Genomic DNA, 24,557 nt, shown 5'->3' with positions numbered 1-24,557 from the left:
GTTTTGTCAGTTTAGCTCTTACGTTGAGACCTTTTGTCTACTTTGGATCAATGTTTGTGTGTGGCATGAGGTAGGGGCTGACTGCATTTGTTTGCAGGTAGACGTCCACCTGCACGTTTGTTGAAGAGACTCTCCTTTCCTCATTGAGTGGTCTCGACACCCTTGTCTCCGTCTGCAGGGCAGGGCACGTTCTTGTTCACTCTTGTGTCCCCAGCACCTGGCAAATTGTCTGGCATGCACGTGGCACTCATTACATTCATCAGAAAAGGCTTATGTGGGCCGATCACTGTCTGCAAACAGACATCTCCAAGAAACGGGCTGCAGGAAGGTTGTTCCGCCTTTACGGCAGCTTCTGGAAAGAGGCCCGTCCCCCCGGGTACCGAGTCCCCTGGGGATCGTAGACATCTTGCATCCTTCCACCTTTGTCACCAAATGGCTTGTTTCTCTTCCCACTTCATTTTAAATACTGCTGCCAAATAAATCTTCCTCAAACACACCTCAGATTGCATCTGTGGGTTGATGCTGACCCTCTGTGGTGGAGGGCTGAGGTGCGAGTTCCCCAGCCCACACAATGTCCTCCCCACCTCGCCCTGTGCAGAGCCAGCATGCAGGGCCACCAGCTGTACCCCTCTGTCCTTGCGGTCCAGCTCCAGCCAGTCTGTGGGACCCCTGAGGCCGGGTCACCCTCTGCATTCTGAAGCCCGTGCCTTTCTCTGGGCAGCAGCTCCCCAAGGCCCAGCATCCTCCATGCTGTTGTCCGCCCTCAGGTTTCCCGAGGGTCTGGGCTCAATGCTGTCCCCCAGGAGGTGCCCTCAGGTTTCCCGAGGGTCTGGGCTCAATGCTGTCCCCCAGGAGGTGCCCTCAGTGTTCTTAGGAGGCTGGTGTTCTGCCCACACGCACGCAGGAGTGCACTAAAAAGGGAACAAAATGCTATTCTTTGTTGAGAGAGAATTATTCCATTACATTCATTTGAAGGTACATTTTAAACAAAATAACAATTGGTATTACTTCTTTTAGGGCATAGAATGTTCGATTCTCTGCTGTCTGAGCTTCTCTGTACTCAGAAAAACTATTTTGGGAGTATCTCAACTTTGTTCTGCTAAAATCTAACAGAAGTGACGCGAGAACAGGAGAGCAGGCAGCACGAGGCGACGCCACCATCCAGGGGAAGCCACCCTGGCACACGGGGCCTGTTCCTTCCGGGCGGGGAGGCCATGCTGATGCCGAGGGCACCTCACTGCTCACCGCGTTTGACCTGGGTCCACGTGGTCCTGTCCTTGGTGTGCGTCCTGAGTTCTGACCCCAGACCTGACACAGCCCCGCCCCTGCTGGTGCTCAGGCCGAAAACCTTGCCCTTCCTCGCCTCTGCTCCCCGACCCCTCACCTCTCTTCTGGCGCGCACCCTGTCCCCCAGCACCACTGGCCTCCCGGAGCCTTCATCCTGCTCCCTGTGGACCAGCCAGGAGGTTCCGCATGGCTGGGGGCGCCCAGGGATCAATCATGGTGGAAGGGGATGCAAACAAGTCCTTCTTCAGGGTCCGTTCACCTGAATTAGGTCAGGTCAGCCCAGACCTCAGGCCCTTCACGGTGGCCCTGCTACCTCTGGTTCCCCCAGGCCTCAAGACGAGCTTCCTGCAGGTGTCTGCTTGCAGGTGCCTTCTTGGGGTTTCCTTGGGTGCCCTGAGGCCGCTGCATCTGCTGTTGTCCTTTTCAACGTCCCAGAAGGTGCTCCTTACACAGAGCAGCTGTCCATCGGGGTCCAGGCTCCGGCTGGGGAGAGGAGGTGTATGGACAGGGAAGGCACCTGTTGGGGGACCTTGAGCCTCTGGCCTTGCACCCCAGGCCTGCGCAGCCGCCCGGCTCCAGGAGGTCATGGCAGCAAAGGTGACAGAGCCCGGCCAACCTGGGGAATGGAGCAGGGGGATGGGGGCTTTGCCGGGAATTGCCCCGCTCCAGGGTCAGTGCCGGCTGTGGAAGGTGTCAAGGGTGTAATGACCAGGGTCCAGTTTGGGGAGTTTCTTCCATCTTCAGCATGGAGAATGGCCTGGACGGGGCAGAGGTGAGGGCTGGGGGTCAGGGCGACCTCACCCTCTGGCTGGGCCCTGGGGTGGTCAACAAGGCTCACGGCCAGGGACCAGGAGGAGACAAGCCTCGGCCCTGGCTGGGATCTCCGTGCTGGGGTTGTTCCCAGGCAGGGCTAGGGCAGCAGGTTGGCTTGTGGGGGGGGTAGGGGAGTCTCTGGAGCTGACAAAGACCCCTCGGTGCACACTGAGATGTCACATGGTGACCACTGACCCCCCAGCCTTCTGCAGACTGGCCTTGCAGTCACTTGTGTTAGGCCGTTCTTGCATTGCTATAAACACCTGATGCTGGGTATTTTATAAAGAAAAGACATTTAATTGGCTGGTGGTTCTGCAGGCTGTGGAGGAAGCACAGCGCCGGCATCTGCTCAGCTTCTGGGGAGGCCTCAGGAAGCTTCTGATCATGGCAAAGCAGGAGTGCGGGGCGGGGGAGGCGCCACACACTTTAAACAACCCACTCTCACAAGAACTCACTCACACTCGAGAAGACGGCACCAAGCCATGAGGGGTCTGCCCCGACCCAGGCACCTCCCACCAGGCCCCACCTCCAACACTGGGGATCACATCTCAACATGAGGTTTGGGGACAAACATCCAAACCGTCATCACCAGTGGTCAGAAAACACAAGTGACCTGTCAGTGCCACTATACAAGGTCACCAGAGATGGCCCTGCCCCAACCGCAGTGTCGATGGCATCTTCTGTCAGGCCCTGTCTGGAAGGCTTCTCTGGCCTCTGTCCCACATACCACGTGGTGTCCCTGGTGAGCCCACCAAGCTGGCCCTGTGTTCTGCAGGATGACAGGCGAGAGACCCTTGTTGGCCTCACGTCAGCTGGGAGCATGGAGGGCTAGCAGTTGGCACCAGGGTCAGGGCGTCGTGGGCCCCGAGGCAGCAGTGACATGTTGTTCCCTCTTGTGGGCGGGGCCTTCATGCATCTCAGCCTCTGTAGGTTCCTCACGCCCCTCTGTGCCCCTCAACGCCCCTCAATCCCCCTCAGCCCGCAGCCCTTGTCCCTTCCCTTGTCCTAAGGCTTCTGGAGGAGCCGGGGCCTGGCCTGAGCCCCCACCTCACAGGCGCCTGGGCTGTGCCCAGGGCTGTTGATTGATTCACACCAGAGGCAGAGCCGTGGGAGGCCTCTGAGCTCATCGTGGGTGTCTCTGCCACAGGCCACAGAGACGGACCTAGCTTCAGGTCCCTGAGTAGGGTGGCGGCGTTTGCCAGCACATGTGGGGGTCACCCTCTGCCCTGTGCACCAGCCCCTCCCAGAACCTGGTTGTCCCTGGATTATAGGGTCACGGGAGTCCCTAGAGCAGAAGGCCTCGTTGGGGAGCTGGAGAGGTCTCTTGTGTTTTGGTGAAGCTGCCCCATGGTCACCAAGTCGGTGTCCTCAGGAAGAGGAACTGGGGGCTTCGTTCCACCCTGTTAGTGTCAGAGGAGTTCGTCCTCCCAGGAGGGGCTTCCCGCTGCCCTGCTCTGGGAGCTCCTGTCCCCTGAGCCCCTCTGGGCCACGACTGCCTGCCCCAGGGTAGGCCCTGCCGGGACAGGCCTGCGTGGAGGAGCAGCTGCTGGCTCCAAAATGAGGCCGACTGTGCTACTTATATAATTTATGGAGTATAAAATTAACATTTTAAAATATGGAGACTACTTACTTTTTTTAAGTAAACTTTTTATTTTAGAACAATCTTAGATTTACGTGGAAATGGCACAGGCAGCACAGAGCCTCTGTGTCCACTGCACCAGGGTCCTCTGGCCGCCGACACCCTCGCCGTTGTGCCGCCAGTGCCTTTCTGCAGTTGATGGGCCCCTGCCGGGAGCTGTTACTAACTGAATCCACACCTCATGCAGACGCTTGGGTTTGCACCTGATTTCCTTTTTATGTCCCCGGGTCCCACGTGACATTGATCCTGACGTCCCCGGGCTCCTCTGGATTTACCCTCTCCTGGCATTTGGTGACCTGCACGGCCTGGAGGAGGGCGGGCCCGGCGTCGCGTGACACGCCCCTCGCCTGTACATGCCTGATCTTCACCACGATTCACTGGGAGGAGGACCACCGAGGCGGCGTGCTGCTCTCATCTCACGGCGCAGTGAGCACGCACGAGAGTCCTGCCCACGCTGGCCGTGGTCGCCCGGCTGAGGCTGCTGAGGCTTTGCTGTGTCCCCCCCCGCGCCGCCATGCTGCCTCCGGCTGTGAGTCTGACTCTCGCTGGGTTTGACGGAGACAGGCTGTGGGCATCAGGCGGCGAGCCGGGTCCCCAGCCCTACTGACTGAGTCTTACCTTCCCCTTCGGGCCCTGGGCCGAGTTTCTCCAGATGGCTTGGTGAGAGCCCCGCCTCCTGCACCCAGTCTGCCACTCCCCGCGGTCCCCACAGTTCTGTCCCTGCTGCATACGGCTGCTCTTCCCGGCTGCTGAGGGAGGCTTAGGGCCACCTCCCCATAGGGTGAGGCACATTTCTCTTCCTCTACAAACATGTTAGCTGACACACGTGTGTGCAGAGACGTGTTCGAGGAGGCGCAGGCACATGACACGCTCCACCGGGCAGGCAGCCTCTGGCATCACCGGTGGTTTTGTGCCTCCATGAGCCTCGATGCAGCGCACGGCCTGCAGGCCCCTGGCTGGTTCCCTCACGCGGCATGCGTGCTCAGGACCCCTCAGGGCGGCCCTGCTGTGTCTTGCTGGTTCTGTGGCTCTGCTCTGTCTTGCTGGGTCTGTACGCCCTCGCTCCTGCCAGGTCTTAAGCTGCAGGCCCAGGGCAACGAGTCCCCACAGTGCTGTCAACCAGCACCTGGCACACGTGGCCAACAGCGTCACTTGTCCCTGCCAGCAATGTCACTGGCTCCGTCTACCCCAGCTGTCCCCGTGGGGCTGGGACCACCACCCTTGCTGGTGTTCCTCGGTGTCTTGAGCTCTGCATTTCCCTGATGGTGATGGGCACTCTCTTCCGCCTGCAGAGACTGGAGGCTGATCTGTCTAAACATGTTTCTTCTGGGCAGGCACGGTGGCTCACTCCTGTAATCCCAACACTTTGGGAGGCCAAAGCGGGCAGATCAGGAGTTCGAGACCAGCTTGGCCAATGTGGTGAAACCCCATCTCTACTAAAAACAAGAATTAGCCAGGCGTGGTGGTACGTGCCTGTAATCCCAGCTACTTGGGAGGCTAAGGCAGGAAAATTGCTTGAACCTGGGAGGCAGAAGTTGCAGTGAGCTGAGATCGCACCACTGCACTCCAGCCTGGACGACAGAGCGAGACTCTATCAAAAAAAAAAAAGAAAAAAACAAAATGTCTCTCTGCCCCTCACTCTTCCTCGCGTGGACCCAGCAGGCCTTTCCCTGCCGGCTCCCGTGTCCTCCCTCCCCAGGCCCCGTCCCATGCTGCCAGGCTTTGTCCTCTGACCATCCTGTTCTCCATCCCTCCATCCTTCGGCATTAGTTTCTTCTTAAACCTGTATAACACTTAATTTCAGGGATTTATTTTGACATTTTAGATTTTCCACTCAATTCTTTATACACCCTCTACATTTTCCTTCCTGTGTAGAAACTCATCTTGTCGTGAATGCCAGTCACAGCAGTGTGCATTCCACGCGTGCTGGCTCCGAACCTGGATCCCCTGAGGAGCTGCTGTCGCCTCTTTCCTTCTCTCTTGGTTTTCAGTTGGTCCTTCCTTGTGCTTACCTGGCTGTCACTTATTTGATGCCTATATTAGCCCGTTCTCATGCTGCAACTAAAGGCATGCCTGAGACTGAACAACTTACAAAGAAAAGAGGTTTAATTGACTTATAGTTCCTCATGGCTGGGGGTGCCCAGGGAACAATCATGGTGGAAGGAAGGGGATGCAAACAAGTCCTTTTTCACGTGGCGGCAGGAGAGAGAAGAATGAGAGCCCAGTGAAGGGGAAGCCCATTGTAAAACCATCTGATCTCATGATAACTCACTATCACGAGAACAGGATGGGGGAGGCCGCCCCCATGATTCAGTTACCGCCACTTGTTCCCTCCCACGACACATGGGGGTTATGGGAACTACAACTCAGGAGGAGATTTGGGTGGGGACACAGCCAAACCATATCATTGCCCATCCTGGTGTATGAGATGGGCGTGCAGCCATGTGGGGTTGCTGATGGCTGCTGTCCCGCAGAGCAGACCGACAGCAGCCCAGGCCAGCCAGTGCCAGTGGGAACCGTCCTGGGGACACTTCTGCTTCTGGACTGTCATCCAGGCCTCCTTCCCTGGGCAGGCTCTGAGCCCTGTGTCAGCATGGGACCCAGTGCCTGGAAATGGGCGTGGTACCTGCATCAGCCAGAGTTTTCTGGCCACTGCCCCAGGTTGAAGCCCAGTGTCTGGGAAGGAGTCACACTCGAGGCTGCTCCTGAGGCTGTCACTGAGGGCTCAGGGGAGCCTGGGACTGCCACACGGGGTCTGGCCTCCTGGGGAGAGAACTCTCCCACACTGCAGCCATGGGAGGGATAAGACTGGAAGACACTGGGGGTGTCCCGGGCACACCCTTTGGGGCAGAGGAGAGTGGAGCCCGTCACCAGGGTGTAGCCCAGAGCCAGGAGTGATTCTGGGCAGAGGGCTGAGCTGATTGCACTTCCAGCAGTGTGAGAAACGTCATGGAAGGAAGTCCTGTTGTGGCCACTGCTGGCTGAGAATCAGCCCTGAGGCCAGGCACGGTGGCTCACTCCTGTAATCCCAACACTTTGGGAAGCCAAGGCGAGCGGATCACTTGAGGTCAGGAGTTCGAGACCTGGGGAACATGGAGAAACCCCATCCCTACTAAAAATACAAAAAAAAAAAAAAAGCCAGCTGTGGTGGCACACACCTGTAATCCCAGCTACTTGGGGGGCTGAGGCAGGAGAATTGCTTAAACCTGGGAGGTGGAGGTTGCAGTGAGCTGAGATCGCCCCACTGCACTCCAGCCTGGGTGACAGAGCAAAACTTTGTCTCCAAAAAAAAAACTGCCCTGAGTCACGGCGGTCAGGTAACAAGAGTGGAGAGCCTGGCTGAGTCATGGGAGTGCAGGGATGCCCTGTCTGTCCCTCGGGGAGAGCCGGGCACCAGGGGGAAGGCAGGGCACCCATCCACCTCCTTTCAACAGTTGCCATTTTTATTTGTGTGATCCTTGGATTCTCTTTCTTTTTTTTTTTTTTTTTTTTTTTGAGACGGAGTCTCGCTCTTTCACCCAGGCTGGAGTGCAGTGGCGCTATCTCGGCTCACTGCAGGCTTCGCCCCCCGGGGTTCACGCCATTCTCCTGCCTCAGCCTCCCGCGTAGCTGGGACTACAGGCGCCTGCCACCTCGCCCGGCTAATTTTTTGTATTTTTAGTAGAAACGGGGTTTCACAGTGTTAGCCAGGATGGTCTCGATCTCCTGACCTCGTGATCCACCCGCCTCGGCCTCCCAAAGTGCTGGGATTACAGGCGTGAGCCACCGTGCCCGGCCGGATTCTCTTTCTCATTTAAACTATGGGCCCTGCAGGGGCCCATGAAGGTTGAGATTTAAGGGCGTGGTGTGTGCAGCGGACAGCCACAACCAGTGACATCCTCGGGACGTCCAGGCTGCAGCGTGTGGCACCATGGGCGGGAGGTCCTGGCCCCGCCAAGCCTCAACCCTCTCTCCCTAGAGTGCTGAGCTGTGGGGGTTCAAGGTGCACCATGTTGGTGTCCCTATGTTTCTAACAATGGGCGACACTGACACTTTGTATCAAGGGCTGAGGTCAGTGGTCTCCAGGGAGAGTTGCCCTGGAGCTAAGGGTGAGAGAGTGCACAAGGGGAAGCCGGTGCTGGGAACCCCTGGCTGGCCCCTCCAGGTTCTATGTGAGCCGGTGCTGGGAACCCCTGGCTGGTTCCTCCAGGTTCTATGTGAGCTGGTGCTGGGAACCCCTGGCTGGTGCCCCCAGGTTCTATGTGAGCTGGTGCTGGGAACCCCTGGCTGGCTGGGAACCCCTGGCTGGTTCCTCCAGGTTCTATGTGAGCCGGTGCTTGGAACCCCTGGCTGGCCCCTCCAGGTTCTCGGTGAGCTGGTGCTGGGAACCCCTGGCTGGCCCCTCGGGTTCTCTGTGGTGATTTGGGATGTCCATGGAGAGAAGGAAGGGAGACAGAGGTGAGGCCCTTGGGAAGAAGAGTGAGTCTGCCATTGCATCTGGAGCTGGGACCTGCAGAGGCTTCTGGGTGGTCCCAGTCCTCCGTGCTGCGGGGTTTCCCTTAGTGGTCCTGTAAAAGCAGAGAGGGACGCAGGGCCAATTGGGAGAAGGCGTCCAAGCCCTTCAGACACCTGGACGAGCAGAGGGAGACAGCTTGGCTCTGGGTGGAGACCAGAGTTCCACCGAGATGCCTGGTTCTCCTTAAATCCATCCACAGGCTCCTTGCGGAGCCATCAAAGAGGTGATTCTTAATTTCACAGAGAAGAACCAAGGGTCAAGAATGGCTTTGACATATGCCTGAAGCATATCTGAGGGAGAAGAGTGTGTGGCTTTGGACCAACTTTACAAAGCTACGTAACTAAGACACCGCTCAGGCAGAGACAGAGATGGATGGATCAGCAAAGCCAGCTGGGAGCTCAGACACACTTACAGAAACTCGATTTATTTTATTTATTTATTTATTTATCTATTTATTTTATTTATTTATTTATTTATTTTTTGAGACAGAGTCTCGCTCTGTCACCCAGGCCTGAGTGCAGTGGTGTGATCTCAGCTCACTGCAACCTCTGCCTCCCGGGTTCAAGGGATTCTCCTGCCTTGGCCTCCCGAGTAGCTGGGATTACAGGTATCCACCACCACACCTGGCTAATTTTTGTATTTTTAATAGAGATGGGGTTTCACCATGTTGACCAAGCCGATCTCGAACTCCTGACCTCAGGTGATCCACCTGCCTCGGCCTCCCAAAGTGCTGGGATTGCAGGCCTGAGCTACCGCACCTGGCCAGAAACTCAATGTAAGATAGAGCTGCTGTTGTCCATCATTGAGGAAACAAAGCTATTTAACAAGCTGTCCTAAGATCCTTGTCTATCCATATGGGAAAATGAAATTTCACACAGTAAATAAAAATCAATGCAGGCAGATTAATGACTTCAGTTTGAAAAGCAACTTATAAGAGAATATCTGCCAGACGCAGTGGCTCCCGCCTGTAATCCCAGCACTTTGGAAGGCTGAGGCTGGCGGATCACGAGGTCAGGAGTTCAAGACCAGCCTGACCAACATGGTGAAACCCCGTCTCTACTAAAAATACAAAAATTAGCTGGGCATGGTGGTGCATGCCTGTAGTCCCAGCTACTCAGGAAACCAGCTTGAGAATCACTTATACCCGGGAAGCGAAGGTTACAGTGAGCCGAGATCGCGCCACTGCACTCCAGCCTGGGAGACAGAACGAGACTCCATCTCAAAAAATTTAAAAGGCCAAAAGGCCAGGCACGGTGGCTCACACCTGTAATCCAGACACTTTGAGGCCGAGGCAGGTGGATCACCTGAGGTCAGGATCGAAAAAACCCCGTCTCTACTAAAAATACAAAAAAATTAGCCGGGTGTGGTGGCGGGCGCCTGTAGTCTCAGCTACTCAGGAGGCTGAAGCAGGAGAATGGCGTGAACCCGGGAGGCGGAGCTCGCAGTGAGCCGAGATCGCACCACTGCACTCCAGCCTGGGCGACAGAGCGAGACTCTGTCTCAAAAAAAAAAAAAAAAGAAATTAAAAACTTCGTTTTGGCAAAAGGTACCATAAAAAGTGAAAAGACAAGCCACACGGCCAGAGAGATCTTTAGAGCACAGACGACGGAGCGGGAGGCGTCACCCAGGGTGTGCATTTCTAAAACAAAACACAACACTGTAATGGCAAAGCCGTGTGTGTCTGGTGAGTGAGGAATGTCAGCGGCTTAGGGACATGAGGAAATGCTTGTCCACATTAATAATTAGAAAAAATTAAAACCACATACATGGGAGTCATTATACTAATCTCTATATTTTTGTGCATGTTTGAAATTTTCCATTATACATTTTGAAAGCAAAAATCGGGGTAAGGTAAAATTACACCAAATTCCACAACTCCTAGGTAACCCCCTCCTTTGTGTGTGTGTGTGTGTGTGTGTGTGTGTGTGTGTGTGTGTGTGTGTGTAGACAGGATCTTTTCTCTGTCACCCAGGCTGGAGCGTAGTGGTGCGATCTCGGCTCACTGCACCCCCTCTGCTTCCCAGGCTCAAGCGATCCTCCCACCTCAGCTCCCCGAGTAGCTGGGACCAGAGGTGCACCCACCATGCCTGGCTAATTTTTGTATTTTTTGTAGAGATGGGGTTTCACCATGTTGCCCAGGCTGGTCTCAAACTCCTGAGCTCAAGTGATCCGCCCGCCTTGGCTTCCCAAATTGCTGGGATTACAGGCATGAGCCACTGCACCTGGCCAGTTGATTTCTTTTAATATGTGGCTTTAGACTTCCAGTAATTTTCTAAACAACTATATACATGTAAACACATATGTCACTTTTAAAAATAAAGCTATATAACTTTATCTCATTATAAACTGTGACAGTCCTTCCTTGTCTTTAGTTTGCATTGAGTTAAAACACCCCTGCAGGGAGATACCGTTTATCCCCTTGAGTGATGTGCTGCACAGGCCAGTATAAGAGTGCAGATACTTCATGGAAACATTGCCACTAAATCCTTAAAACTGTAAAACTGGACACTTGGAAAGATTCATTGCATGTCATACGTGGAAAATGCACCATTTTATAGGAAGATAACGTGTGTTTTTTTTTTCCAATGGCAGTAGTAATCTTGTGAATATTGTGGAACACTTGGAAAATACAGAAAAATAGAAACCTCCGTAACCTGCCACGCCCACAACAGCACTGCCAACATGACAAATTCTTTATCGCGCAGCTCTTAGAGTAGAATTCCAGCCAGCAAGGGTAGACGGTGTGCTGGCCAGCTCAGCGGAGCATGCAGGCAAGAAGTATCCATGGCGCTCAAAGTCGTGGGTTAAAGTGGAGGAGAAATAGGATGTCGGGCCTTACGGGATCCCCACGAGATCCTCATAGCTGGAGAGACGGCACAGGATGCTACGGTGGGGAACCCTAGTGGGCACCCAGTCCCGCCCAGGCCGTGGGCAGACCCCGTCTGTGCCTCCACGTGCCGAGCAGTTGTCTCCTGAGCTGCTCACCCCACAATGTGTGCCACTTCCTGTTGCGGTTTCAGGGTGGTGACATGCAGTGAATCTGGGTGAAGGCTGTTTGTTAACCTTTTTGAAAATATGAAATCATAAAACAAAAAGTTAAAATTTTAAAAATAAAAGGAAGAGAACATGATTAGTGGTATCAAAAGTGGCACAGCTCCCTCGCGACTGAAAGGTGCTGCCTAGATTTGTTCCTCAGGAGTGACTGGGGGATCCACTGTGGGCTGGAAGGGAGGGGCTGGGCAGCTATTGGTGCCTGGCGAGACCCCGGGCTGAGAAGGGAGAGCATGGACCAGAGCAGGGGTGGCCCCTGTAGCGTGTCGTTTGCTGGACGGTGGACGGTGGAGTGGGTGTGTACGCTGAGGGTGTGGCGAGACATGCAGGTGGAAATTCAGAGTCTGGGGCCTGTGGAGGGTCTGAGCCGAGCAAGCCGAGGCATTTGTTTGGGGGGAGTTGTTGGCAGATGTACTCAAGCTCAGCAAAAAAAACAGGAGCCCCACCACCTCGCCTTCCCACGGGGATGACAGTGAAACGTCCACAGGCGGGCCTCAGGAGTTCTCATCTGCCTTCCCCTGCAGCCCTCCACCACCAGCCCATCCCCAGGGTGCCCCTTCTCTCACTGGCCCTCCTTCATTGGACTTCTGAGTGCACCGCTGTGGTGTCTGCACTTAGGCCCAGCCCCACCCGCCTCGTTCTCCTCCTGTGGCCAGACCCCTGAGCCAGCTCCTTCCCCACGTAAGGCCCTGAGCACGCCCACCTCATGGCCCCACATGGACTGTCCCTCGGTGCCTTCTGCCTACGGCACCCAAACACAGAGGAGCAAACAGTGCCCAGCGGCCAGGGCTGAAGGAGGGCAGCTGTTTCTCAGCTGCTCATCTGCATCAGCAAGAAACAGACCCAGAACCCCCAGGGTTGCTGCTGGGGCCGCCACCACTGTGTGAGGGCCCGGCTTCCCCAGCTGGCCTCTGGCGGGTGGCAGGGACAGACTCCGCCTGGATCCTCGGTGCCCCACGAGCAGGTGTGGTGTGCGTCACAACCTGTTTTCAGAGCCGCCGTGCCCCTGGCCTGGTTTCAAAGGGTGGGACGTGGGATGAAGGTCGCCCCCGCAGCCAGTCTGCGCCAGCAGCCCAGGGGGGTCTTTCTGTCCTTGACCTGGGGGAGCCGCAGGCGGCCCCCACTAGCCCGTGTCCAGGCCTGGTGTCCGCTGGCCCTTCTGCCCTCACCACTTGCCTCCCCTTCTGCTGAGCCCCTGGGATCAGTGCCTTTTCCCTGAAAACAAGACCCCTTACCAGCGCAGTGATGGTGATGGACCAGGCCTGTCTTCAGGGTTAAGAGACGAATGCAAGGGTCCATGGCGACGCCTCCTGGCAGCATCTTTGCTGAGAGGCGCTCGGTGCCTCTAAGGGTTTTTATTTCCGTGTAGAAACATGGAAGAGGCCTCAGAAACTTTACTGAGCTGGAGGCTGTGCCCCCCAGCAGGGGTCTGAGGGCCGGGTGGAGACTGCGCCGCCCAGCGGGGGTCTGAGGGCCAGCTGGGCTCTTGGCCTTGCTGATCTGGGGGGTCCTTGGGAGAACACAGCTTGGGAGCCCAGCAGCACTTAGCTGGGCCTGAGGCCCCTCCAGACCCCGACCCGGTGCGGAGGTGGTGGTCCGGTTGCAGTGGAGGGGCTACTGAGCAGGTGTGCAGTGGTGACTCGCAGGCCCGTGCCACGATCCTGCAGGACGGAGCAGTGGGCAGTGGGGTTGTGGCCTGGGTGCCTGTGAGGACAGGAACCTGCAACCACAGCCAGTATGTCCCTACCCCACGTGGGGCCCAGGACCCCCCAAAGGGCTGCACCACCCTGAGGCGCTGGCGGCTCCAGGGGCTTCCCCGGGTGCGGGTGCTCAGGAGCGCATCAGTCAGGGGCGGACTAGGCTTGTGTTTGCTTTCCTCTGCGACAAGATTTCTGGGTTTTGCAGCTGGGGCTGGAGCCGGGGTCTGCAGGGGTGGGAGGCGCGGGCCCAGGCCGTCGTGGCTCCAGCCGCCCTGACGCTGTCTCTCCCCAGGTTGGAGTGGGTGGAGATCATCGAACCGCGCACCCGCGAGCGCATGTACGCCAACCTGGTCACCGGGGAGTGCGTGTGGGACCCGCCGGCCGGCGTCCGCATCAAGCGCACCAGCGAGAACCAGTGGTGGGAGCTGTTCGACCCCAACACGTCCCGCTTCTACTACTACAATGCCAGCACGCAGCGCACGGTGTGGCACCGGCCGCAGGGCTGCGACATCATCCCGCTGGCCAAGCTGCAGACGCTGAAGCAGAACACGGAGTCCCCGCGCGCCTCGGCTGAGAGCAGCCCCGGGCGCGGCAGCAGCGTCAGCCGTGAGGGCAGCACCAGCTCCTCCCTGGAGCCCGAGCCCGACACTGAGAAGGCTCAGGAGTTGCCAGCGAGGGCCGGGCGGCCTGCGGCGTTTGGGACAGTGAAGGAGGACAGCGGCAGGTGAGGGCGGGGGCAGGTGCTATGGGTGGGGCCAGGTGAGGCAGGTAGGGGTGGTGGGCGGGGCCAGGTGAGAGCGGGACTGGCGAAGGTGGGGGGCGGGGCCAGGTGAGGAGTGGGTCAGGTATGGTGGGCGGGGCCAGGTGAGGGCGGTGGGCGGGGACCCAGGGGACTCAGTGTACCTGCGAGTTGCCAGAGCCTCGTGCTTGGCTGTAGCAGCCACCGCTGCTGTCCCCAGTGATCACTTTCTTGTCTCTCTGGGCAGCAGAGCCTGGTGCTCAGCCTCAGAGGTTTCTGGGTCCTCCAACCCTGCCCCTCGCTGGCCCAGCCCCTGGCAGGTGGTGGTTCCTGAAGGCAGTGTCTGAGGAGCTTGCCCAGCTCTCTCTGCTGAAGGGGGATGCAGATGTGGGGATTTGGGTGCGGGTGTGGGGTGTGTGGACCTGGGGGGCCCAGGTAGGGGGGTGCATATCAGTGTGGACACAGCTGAGGGGTCTGAGCAGGCTTGGAGGTGACCCTCTGGAGTCACAGTGGCTTTGAAGGAGCACAGCCTGTGTTGGTGGGAGCCCAGGAGACCCCTGCCCTCAGAAACAGGGAGAGGTCAGGGGAGAGCGCAAGGGCCTCGAGGTGAGTGCAACCGTGGGAAGCGAGTCCAGAGAGGACAGTGGGGAAGGGCCAAGGCAGATGGGCAGGACGGTGGGGAAGAGCCGAGGCAGGCAGGCACGACAGTGGAGAAGGGCTGAGGCAGGTGGCAGGCGGGCAGGACAGTGGGGAAGAGATAAGGCAGGTGCCTCATGGCGGGTACAGGGCAAGCTCTGGGGTCCCATGGGGTCATGGATGGCGAAGGTAAGACTTTGGCCCAGGGACAGGAGGCTGGGGCTTCCCAGAGCCCAGGCTGTGGCCCAGGGCAGACAGGCCTGGCCACTGCAGGGGCGGATGGAGGCTCCTCTGGAGAGGATGGAGGAGAGGCTGGACCCCAGGGAGAGAAAGGCAGGGATTGGTCCCCCCCAGTACCAGATTTTCGGTGCTTGGCTGAGGTTGCCAGGGGAGCTGAGGCCCAGGGGCTTTCTACAGAGGTGGGAAGGAGCCTGTTGGACTGCCGGGCTCATCTGAGGCTTCAGAAGAGGGATTCAGAGTGAACCACAGAGCTCAGAGGACAGCAGGCTTCCGTCCCACCCTGCCGAGGTACAGGCACAGAGGGAGGCGGGCAGCAGGTTCATCCTGTGGACCCGGCCTGGCAGGATGAAAGGGAGGCCAGGGATGGGGCCTGCTGCAGAGTGGGCAGGAGTTGGGGCAAATCAGGTGTGGAGGAGCCACTGGAGCATACTGGGAAGACAGTGTTGGTGTCAGCATTCAGGGCAGGGTGAGCAGCGGAGGCTCAGGCTTGGTGTGGGTGAGCAGTGCAGAAGGCGGGCACAAAGAGGACCAGGGCCTACATTTCACATCCTAGCAGCAAATATGAGGGTTCAAAGTTATCCACGGCCTTGCCAACACTACTTACTTTCCTTTTGAGATTTATTTTAGCTATTGTAGCCACCGTGAAATGTCTCATTGTAGTTTTGGTTTGCATTTCCTTAATGACTAATGACTTTGAGCCTTTTTTCACTTTCTTTTTTTTTTTTTTTTTTTTTGAGACGGAGTCTTGCTCTGTCGCCCAGGCTGGAGTGCAGTGGCGCAATCTCTGCTCACTACAAGTTCCGCCTCCCAGGTTCACGCCATTCTCCTGCTTCAGCCTCCCGAGTAGCTGGGACTACAGGCACCTGTCACCACGCCCACCTAATTTTTTTGTATTTTTAGTAGAGACGGGGTTTCACCCTGTTAGCCAGGATGGTCTCGATCTCCTGACCTCGTGATCCACCCACCTCCCAAAGTGCTGGGATTACAGGTGTCAGACACCACGCCGGCCCCTTTTTTCAGTTTCTTGATGGTATCATTTGAAAAACAAAGGTTTTTGTTGTTTTTGTTTTGTTTGTTTATTTGTTTTTGAGACACGGTCTCTCTTTGTCTCTGGCGCTGGAGTGCAGTGGTGCAATCTCACTGCAGCCCCCACCTCCCGGGCTCAAGTGACCCTCCCACCTCAGCCCCCCAAGTATCTGGGACTACAGGCACGCGCCATCACACCCGGCTAATTTTTGTATTTTTTTGTAGAGATTGGGGTTTCACTATGTTGCCCAGGCTGGTCTCCAACTCCTCAGCCCAGGCAGTACGCCCACCTATACCTCCCAAAGCGCTGGGATTATAGACATGAGCCAGCATGCATGGCCAAAGTACAAAGTTTTTAATTTTGGCCAAGAAAAGTGGTGCACACCTGTAATCCCAGCACTTTTCAAGGCCAAGGAAGGCAGATCACTTGAGGCCAGGAATTTGAGACCAGCCTGTCCAATGTGGCAGAACCCTGTCTCTACTAAAAGTACCAAAATTAGCTGGGAGTGGTTGTTCACGCCTGTAATCCCAGCTACTCGGGTGGCTGAGGCAGGAGAATCACTTGAAGCCAGGAGGTGGAGGTTGCAGTGAGCTGAGATCGCACCACTGTACCCCAGCCTGGGTGACAGAGCAAGATGCTGTCTCAAAACAAACAAACAAACAAAAATTGACATGTCATAGATTTGGGTTCATTTCTGGCCTCTCAATTGATTTGCATTGATCCATATGCCAGTACCACATTGTTTTGATCACTGTAACTTTGTAATAAGTTTTGAAACTGGAAAGTGTGAGTCTTCCAGCTTTATTGTAATTTTTCAAGGTGGTTTTGGCTATTTGGAGCACCTTGCAATTCCATGTGAATTTGGGGATTGGCTTTTTCATTTCTTTTAACAAGAGCAACAAAAAAGCTTTTGGAATTTTGGATCTGTGTGGGGGATTGTATTGGATCTGGAAGGTCATATTTCATCCAAGCAATGTTAATTTTCTAATCCATGAACAGAGGATGTCTTTTCATTTGCTTATGTCTGACTTTTCTTAGCAGTTTTATCTTTTCTAGTGTATAGTCCTTTTGCCTCCCTGGTAGAGTTTATTCCTAGATACGTTATTCTTTCAGATGCTATTGTAAGTGGAATTTTTTGTTTGTTTGTTTCTGGATTGTCCATTGTGGTGTATGGAAACATAACTGATTGTGTGTTGATCTTGCACTGTGCAACTTTGCTGAATTTCTGTATTAGCTGTAGTAACCTTCATTTATAATCTCCGGGATTTTCTATATATAGGACTATGTCATGTGTGGTTAGTGATAGTCTAACATCTTCCTTTCCAATTTGGATGCCTTTTTCTTCTCCTAACTGATTGCCCTGCGTAGGATTCCAGTGCAGTGTTGGATGGCAGTGGTGAAGGGGCTTCCTGGTTCCGCCCCTGATCTCAGGGAAAGCTTCCAGTCTTTTCTGTTGAGCAAGTTCCTTGATACTCCTTGTGTTCCCAGTGGTTTTATCATGTGGATTTTGTCAGTGCTTTTTCTGCATCAGTTAAGATGATCATGTGGTTTCCCCCCTTCAGTCTATCTGTCAGTGTGGTGTTTTACACTGGTTGGTCTCATGTTGAACCGTCCTTGAGTGTGTATTCCGGTCGTCACAGCAGCATCTGTGTGCTTTTGAAAAACAGAGGAACCTCCCTGTGGGCTTTCATATGATCCATGAAACCCACGTGAGCAATCTCTGCCTGCGGTTAAACACACACCAGAGCAGGCCAGGAGTCCTTGGCCCTCCAGCGGCATTTCCCAAAGGAGATGATACTGAAAGGTACAGAATTTAGACTGTTGTGGAGGTTAAGGAATAAAGGACATTCGTGGCGTGTACAGGTGGAGCTCCATGGAAAGGTGACTGCAACATCTGCTTTATGGCTTAAATGACAAGTGAAAAACAAACCTATTGGTTTGCTGTAAATACTGATGGCAGTTAAATCCTGTGGTCCCTCTGGAGAACAACTTCTCCCAGCCAGAAACGGTTAGGAGCTCATCTTGCACAAGTCGAAGCCAGATTCTGAGAATCGTGAATCATTTTAAGAAACAAGCGGACGAGCGGGCTTGGCATTAACATTTTAAAAATAACTCTCCCTCAAGAGCCTGTGCTGTGCTGCAGCGCTGGAATCTCCTGTTTCCTCTTACTGAACAGAACGGACAGCTTCGGGCCTGCACGGAACTTCTCAGAGAATTGGTATCGGATTATAATAATTTTGAATTTGTTATTAGTTTTGACTCATCTCTGCAATTAGGTGAAGGAATTGGTTTCTTTTTGTGATTCTATTTTCAAAACGTGTCAGTCACCCACACTTGCAGAGCTGTTCTTTCCCAGAGAGGCCGTGGGTCTGGCCTTAGCCCTGCCCTATCAGCCATAGTTCAGGGCCCACTCTCTGGGGACTGGAGTGTCCATCGCTTTTCAAAAATGTCTCAGGAGTTCTGGGGCGATGTGGGGCTATTGGGGCCAGGACTTCCATGAGAAGCTCTGTTGGAGTTTTTTTTTCTTTTCTTTTTTTTTTTTTTTTGAGATGGAGTCTCACTCTGTCGCCCAGGCTAGAGTGCAGTGGTGCAATCTTGGCTCACTGGAACCTCCGCCTCCCAGGTTCAAGCGATTCTCCTGCCTCAGCCTCCCGAGTAGCTGGGACTACAGGCGCCTGCCATCACACCCAGCTAATTTTTGTATTTTTAGTAGAGACGAGGTTTCACCATGTTGGTGGCCAGGCTGGTCTCAATCTCTTAACCTCATGATCTGCCCACCTCAGCCTCCCAAAGTGCTGGACAGGCGTGAGCCACCATGCCTGGCCACTCTGTTGGGGTTTTGACTAGAATTGTGTTGAATTATGGATTCGTTTGGGTAGATAGATGTCTTTATAATACAGTCATGTGCCATGTAACATTTCCATCAGCAGCACATGCGTATATGAGAGTGGTCTCATAGATTATAATGGAGCTGAAAATGTTATATGACCTACTGTGGTTGCGTGCAACACTGTACTCACAAGTCTGTGGTGATGCTGGCATAAACAGACCTGCTGCACTGCGGTCATACAGAGGAGCAGCACGTGTGATTATGAACGGTGCATAGTACTTGATCATGATGATGATACGTGACTGTCACTGGTTTACGTATTCACTGTACCATAGTTTTGTTTTTGTTTTTTTTTTTTGAGACGGAGTCTCGGTCTGTCGCCCAGGCTGGAGTGCAGTGGCGCGATCTCGGCTCACTGCAAGCTCCGCCTCCCGGGTTCATGCCATTCTCCTGCCTCAGCCTCCCGAGTAACTGGGACTACAGGCGCCCGCCACCACGCCCGGCTAATTTTTTGTATTTTTAGTAGAGACGGGGTTTCACCGTGTTAGCCAAGATGGTGTCGATCTCCTGACCTCGTGATCCGCCCACCTCGGCCTCCCAAAGTGCTGGGATTACAAGCGTGAGCCACCGCGCCCGGCCCATAGTTTTTATCATTTAGTGTGCACTTAAAAAAAAAAATTAGCTGGAAACACCCTCAGGTGGGTCCTTCTGGAGGTGTCCAGAAGGCGGCGCTGTTGTCTCAGGAGGTGATGGCTCCGCGCATGTTGCTGTCTCCCAAGACACCACGTGGCGATGGGAAGACGGTGGTGGTGATGATCCTAGCATGTGTAGGCCTAGGCTAGTGTGTTTGTGTCGTAGTTTGTAACAAAAAGTCAATTTAAGAAATTTTAAATTAAAAATGCTTATAGAATAAGAATGTAAAGAAAGAATTTTGTATAGTTGTACAATGTGTATGTTAAGCAAAGTGTTCTAAAAGACTCAAAAAGTTTAAAGAAACTAAAAAGGTTATAAAGTAAAAAAGTTACAGTAAACTAAATTTATTACTGAAGAAAGAAGAAGTTTTAAATGAATTGCGTGTGGCCTAAGTGTACAGGGTTGTCAAGTCGGGAGTTGTGTGCAGTGATGTCCGGGGCTCACTCACCGACACGCACGGCAGCTGCCAGTCCGGCAAGCTCTGTTCCTGCTACGTGCCTGGTACAGGTGTGCCATGTTTTATCTTTTATACCATATTTTTACTGTACCTGTTCTATGTCTAAATATGTTTAGGCACACAAATATCATTGTGTTACAATGGCATTTAGCATTTGGCACAGTAATGGTAAGGTATGTAGCCTGGGGCAATAGACTACACCATATAGCCTGGGTGTGTAGCAGGCCTTACAGCCTGCATGTGTATAACTGTACTCTGTGATGTTCACACAGTGACAAAATCACCTGATGATGCGTTTCTCAGAACACATTTGTGTTGTGAAGTGACATCTGACTGTAAAGTCTCCTGCATGTGTGAAGATGGTATGAAATGGCATAATCATGGCTCACTGCAGCCTTCAACTCCCGGGCTCAAGCAACCCTACCTCAGCCTCTTGAGTAGCTGAGACTACAGGTGTGCACCACCACACCAAACTAATTTTTTTATCTTTTATTTATTATTATTATTATTATCATCATTATTGTTTTTTGAGACGGAGTCTCGCTCTGTCGCCCAGGCTGGAGTGCAATGGTGCAATCTCAGTTCACTGCAAGCTCCACCTCCCGGGTTCACGCCATTCTCCTGCCTCAGCCTCCCGAGTAGCTGGGACTACAGGTTGCCCACCACCACGCCCGGCTAATTTTGTTTTTGTATTTTTAGTAGAGATGGGGTTTCACTGTGTTAGGATGGTCTCAATATCATGACCTTGTGATCCACACACCTTGGCCTCCCAAAGTGCTGGGATTACAGGCGTGAGCCACCCCACCCAGCCTAATTTTTTTTATTTTTTATAGAAGTAGGCTAATGCCATGTTGCCCAGGCTGGTCTGGAACTCCTGGCCTCAAGTGATTCTCCCACCTCGGCCTCCTAAAATGCTGGGATTATAGGTGTGAGACACTGCACCTAGCCCAGCCCACTTTTAAATATTTTCAAATTTTAATTATGATTGCTGCTGCTGCTGCTGCTTCTTCCTCTTCTTCTTCTTCTTCTTCTTCTTCTTTTTCTTCCTCCTCCTCTTCCTCTTCCTCTTCTTTTTTTTCTTTTTCTTGAGACAGAGTCTTCTTCTGTCACCCAGGCTGCAGTACAGTGGTGCAATCTCAGCTCACTGCAACCTCCACTTCCCAGGTTCAAGCAATTCTCATGCCTCAGCCTCCTGAGTAGCTGGGATTACAGAGGGGCGCCACCATGCCTGGCTAATTTTTGTATTTTTAGTAGAGACGGGGTTTTGCCATGTTGGCCAGGCTGGTCTCGAACTCCTGGTCTCAAGTGATCTGCCTGCCTCAGCCTGCCAAAGTGCTGGGATTATAGGCATGAGCCACCACTCCCAGACTAACTATGATTTATTCTTTGACTCATTTGTAATTTAGAAATGTCTTCATTTCCAAAGCTACAGTTTATTTTTCGTTCTCGTTCTTGATTGCCAACTTAAGGAATGCATAATTTTCTTATTTTTTTGAGACTGACTTTGTGGGCTAATTCATAAATTTTTATAAATGATTTTATGACTCCTTCAAAAGGATAATTTCTGTTTTCTTTTTGTTGTGCCCAGAGTTCTGCATATGTTAATTAAATGAAATCTATTATGTAAATCAAGTTTCATCCTTTTTTTATTTTTATTTTACTTTAAGTTCTAGGGTACATGTGCACAACATGCAGGTTTGTTACATATGTATACGTGTGCCATGTTAGTGTGCTGCACCCATTAACTTGTCATTTACATTAGGTATTTCTCCTAATGCCATCCCTCTCCCATCCCCCCCACCCCACAACATTCCCTGGTGTGTGATGTTCCCTGCCCTGTGTCCAAGGGTTCTCATTGTTCAATTCCCACCTATGAGTGAGAACATGAGGTGTTTGGTTTTCTGTCCTTGTGATAGTTTGCTCAGAATGATGGTTTCCAGCTTCATCCATGTCCCTGCAAAGGACATTAACTCATCCTTTTTTATGGCTGCATAGTATTCCATGGTGTATATGTGCCACATTTTCTTAATCCAGTCTGTCGTTGATGGACATTTGGGTTGGTTCCAAGTCTTTGCTATTGTGAATAGTGCCACAGTAAACACATGTGTGCGTGTGTCTTTATAGCAGCATGATTTATAATCCTTTGGGTATATACCCAGTAATGGCATCGCTGGGTCAAATGGTATTTCTAGTTCTAAATACTTGAGGAATCGCCACACTGTCTTCCACAATGGTTGAACTAATTTACACTCCCACCAACAGTGTAATAGTGTTCCTATTTCTCCACATCCTCTCCAGCATCTGTTGTTTCCTGACTTTTTAATGATCGCCATTCTAACTGGTGTGAGATGGTATCTCATTGTGGTTTTGATTTGCGTTTCTCTGATGGCAAGTGATGAGCATTTTTTAATGTGTCTGTTGGCTGCATAAATGTCTTCTTTTGAGAAATATCTCTTCATATCCTTTGCTCACTTTTTGATGGGGTTGTTTTTTTCTTGTAAATTTGTGTAAGTTCTTTGTAGATTCTGGATATTAGCCCTTTGTCAGATGGGTAGATTGCAAAAATTTTCTCCCATTCTGTAGGTTGCCTGTTCACTCTGATGATAGTTTCTTTTGCTGTGCAGAAGCTCTTTAGTTTAATTAGATCCCATTTATCTATTTTGGCTTTTGTTGCCATTGCTTTTGGTGTTTTAGTTATGACATGCTTGCCCATACCTGTGTCCTGAATGGTATTGCCTAGATTTTCTTCTAGGGTTTTTATGGTTTTAGGTCTAACATTTAAGTCTTTAATCCATCTTGAATTAATTTTTGTATAAGGTGTAAGGAAGGGATCCAGTTTCAGCTTTCTACATATGGCTAGCCAGTTTTCCCAGTACCATTTATTAAATAGGGAATCCTTTCCCCATTTCTTGTTTTTGTCAGGTTTGTCAAAGATCAGATGGTTGTAGATGCGTGGTGTTATTTCTGAGGACTCTGTTCTGTTCCATTGGTGTATATATCTGCTTTGGTACCAGTACCATGCTGTTTTGATTACTGTAGCCTTGTAGTATAGTTTGAAGTCAGGCAGCATGATGCCTCCAGCTTTGTTCTTTTGCTTTAGGATTGTCTCGGCAATGCGGGCTCTTTTTTGGTTCCATCTGAACTTTAAAGTAGTTTTTTCCAATTCTGTGAAGAAAGTCATTGGTAGCTTGATGGGGATGGCATTGAATCTATAAATTACCTTGGGCAGTATGGCCATTTTAATGATATTGATTCTTCCTATCCATGAGCATGGAATGTTCTTCCATTTGTTTGTGTCCTCTTTTATTTCGTTGAGCAGTGGTTTGTAGTTCTCTTTGAAGGGGTCCTTCACATCCCTTGTAAGTTGGATTCCTAGGTATTTCATTCTCTTTGTAGTAATTGTGAATGGGAGTTGACTCATGATTTGGCTCTCTGTTTGTCTGTTATTGGTGTATAGGAATGCTTGTGATTTTTGCACATTGATTTTGTATTCTGAGACTTTGCTGAAGTTGCTTATCAGCTGAAGGGGATTTGGGACTGAGACAACATGTTTTTCTAAATATACAATCATGTCATCTGCAAACAGGGACAATTTGACTTCCTCTTTTCCTAATTGAATACCCTTTATTTCTTTGTCTTGTCTGATTACCATGGCCAGAACTTCCAACACTGTGTTAAATAGGAGTGGGGATAGAGGGCATCCTTGTCTTGTGCCAGTTTTCAAAGGGAATGCTTCCAGTTTTTGCCCATTCAGTATGATATTGGCTGTGGGTTTCTCATTATTTATGGCTCTTATTATTTTGAGATACGTCCCATCAATACCTAGTTTATTGAGAGTTTTTAGCACGAAGCGTTGTTGAATTTTGTCAAAGGCCTTTTCTGCATCTATTGAGATAATCATATGGTTTTTGTTATTGGTTCTGTTTATATGCTGGATTATGTTTATTGATTTGCATATGTTGAACCAGCCTTGCATCCCAGGGATGAAGCCCACTTGATCATGGTGGATAAGCTTTTTGATGTGCTGCTAGATTTGGTTTGCCAGTATTTTATTGAGGATTTTTGCATCGATGTTCACCAGGGATATTGGTCTAAAATTCTCTTTTTTTGTCGTGTCTCTGCCAGGCTTTGGTATCAGGATGATGCTGGCCTCATAAAATGAGTTAGGGAGGATTCCCCCTTTTTCTATTGATTGGAATAGTTTCAGAAGGAATGGTACCAGCTCCTCTCTGTACCTCTGGTAGAATTCGGCCATGAATCCATCTGGTCCTGGACTTTTTTTGGTTGGTAGGCTATTAATTATTGCCTCAATTTCAGAGCCTGTTATTGGTCTATTCAGAGATTCAACTTATTTCTGGTTTAGTCTTGGGAGGGTGTATGTGTCCAGGAATTTATCCATTTCTTCTAGATTTTCTATTTTATTTGTGTAGTGGTGTTTATAGTATTCGCTATTGGTAGTTTGTATTTCTGTGGGATCATGGTGATATCTCCTTTATCATTTTTTATTGCGTCTATTTGATTATTCTCTTTTCTTCTTTATTAGTCTTGCTAGCAGTGTACCAATTTTGTTGATCTTTTCAACCTGTTTTTTTCTACCTGCTCTCTCCATTCTGAGAGTTAAAGTCTCCTCCTAGAATAGCAGAATTTGTTCATTTCTCCTTTAAAATCTGTCCATTTCCAGTTCTTATGTATTGAAGCAGTGAGTTGGTCGCTCGTAAGTTTAGAATCGTTTTCCTGCCAGACTTTTCCTATTGTCATTGCGTCTAATCCTCTTTACCCCTCACAGTCTTCTTGCCTTGAAGTCAACTTTTAGAGTTTGTGGTGCCGTTGTTTCTCTTTGGTTAGAATTTGCCTCCTTTATCCATCCAGTCTATTTCTTGTAAATGATGTATAGCTGTTTGGTTTATTTTTTAAATCTAGTCCAAACACTCATCTTTTGTTTGGGAGGAT

At 51.8% G+C, this 24,557-nt stretch overlaps 1 protein-coding gene across 6 annotated transcripts in view; it reads left to right on the top strand.

The window, feature by feature from the left end:
- ARHGAP39 (Rho GTPase activating protein 39) overlaps positions 1–24,557 on the top strand; it is a 152,373-nt gene that overhangs the window by 88,938 nt on the left and 38,878 nt on the right. For 5 of the 6 annotated variants that reach the window (XR_004371037.2, XM_032760822.2, XM_032760819.2 and 2 more), the window contains exon 3: positions 13,278–13,709. The exons of the other annotated variant lie outside the window; for it this stretch is intronic. Coding sequence is in view for 4 of the 5 variants with exons in the window: in XM_032760822.2 (XP_032616713.1) it covers positions 13,278–13,709 (432 nt within the window). In the remaining variant the exon portion in view is untranslated. The remainder of the gene's footprint in view (positions 1–13,277; positions 13,710–24,557) is intronic. 6 annotated transcript variants of the gene reach the window in all.

This window comes from Hylobates moloch, unplaced genomic scaffold, assembly GCF_009828535.3.
Source record: "Hylobates moloch isolate HMO894 unplaced genomic scaffold, HMol_V3 SCAFFOLD_9, whole genome shotgun sequence".
NCBI classification, from domain to species: domain Eukaryota; kingdom Metazoa; phylum Chordata; class Mammalia; order Primates; family Hylobatidae; genus Hylobates; species Hylobates moloch.
This window is presented reverse-complemented; position numbering and strand designations above follow the sequence as displayed.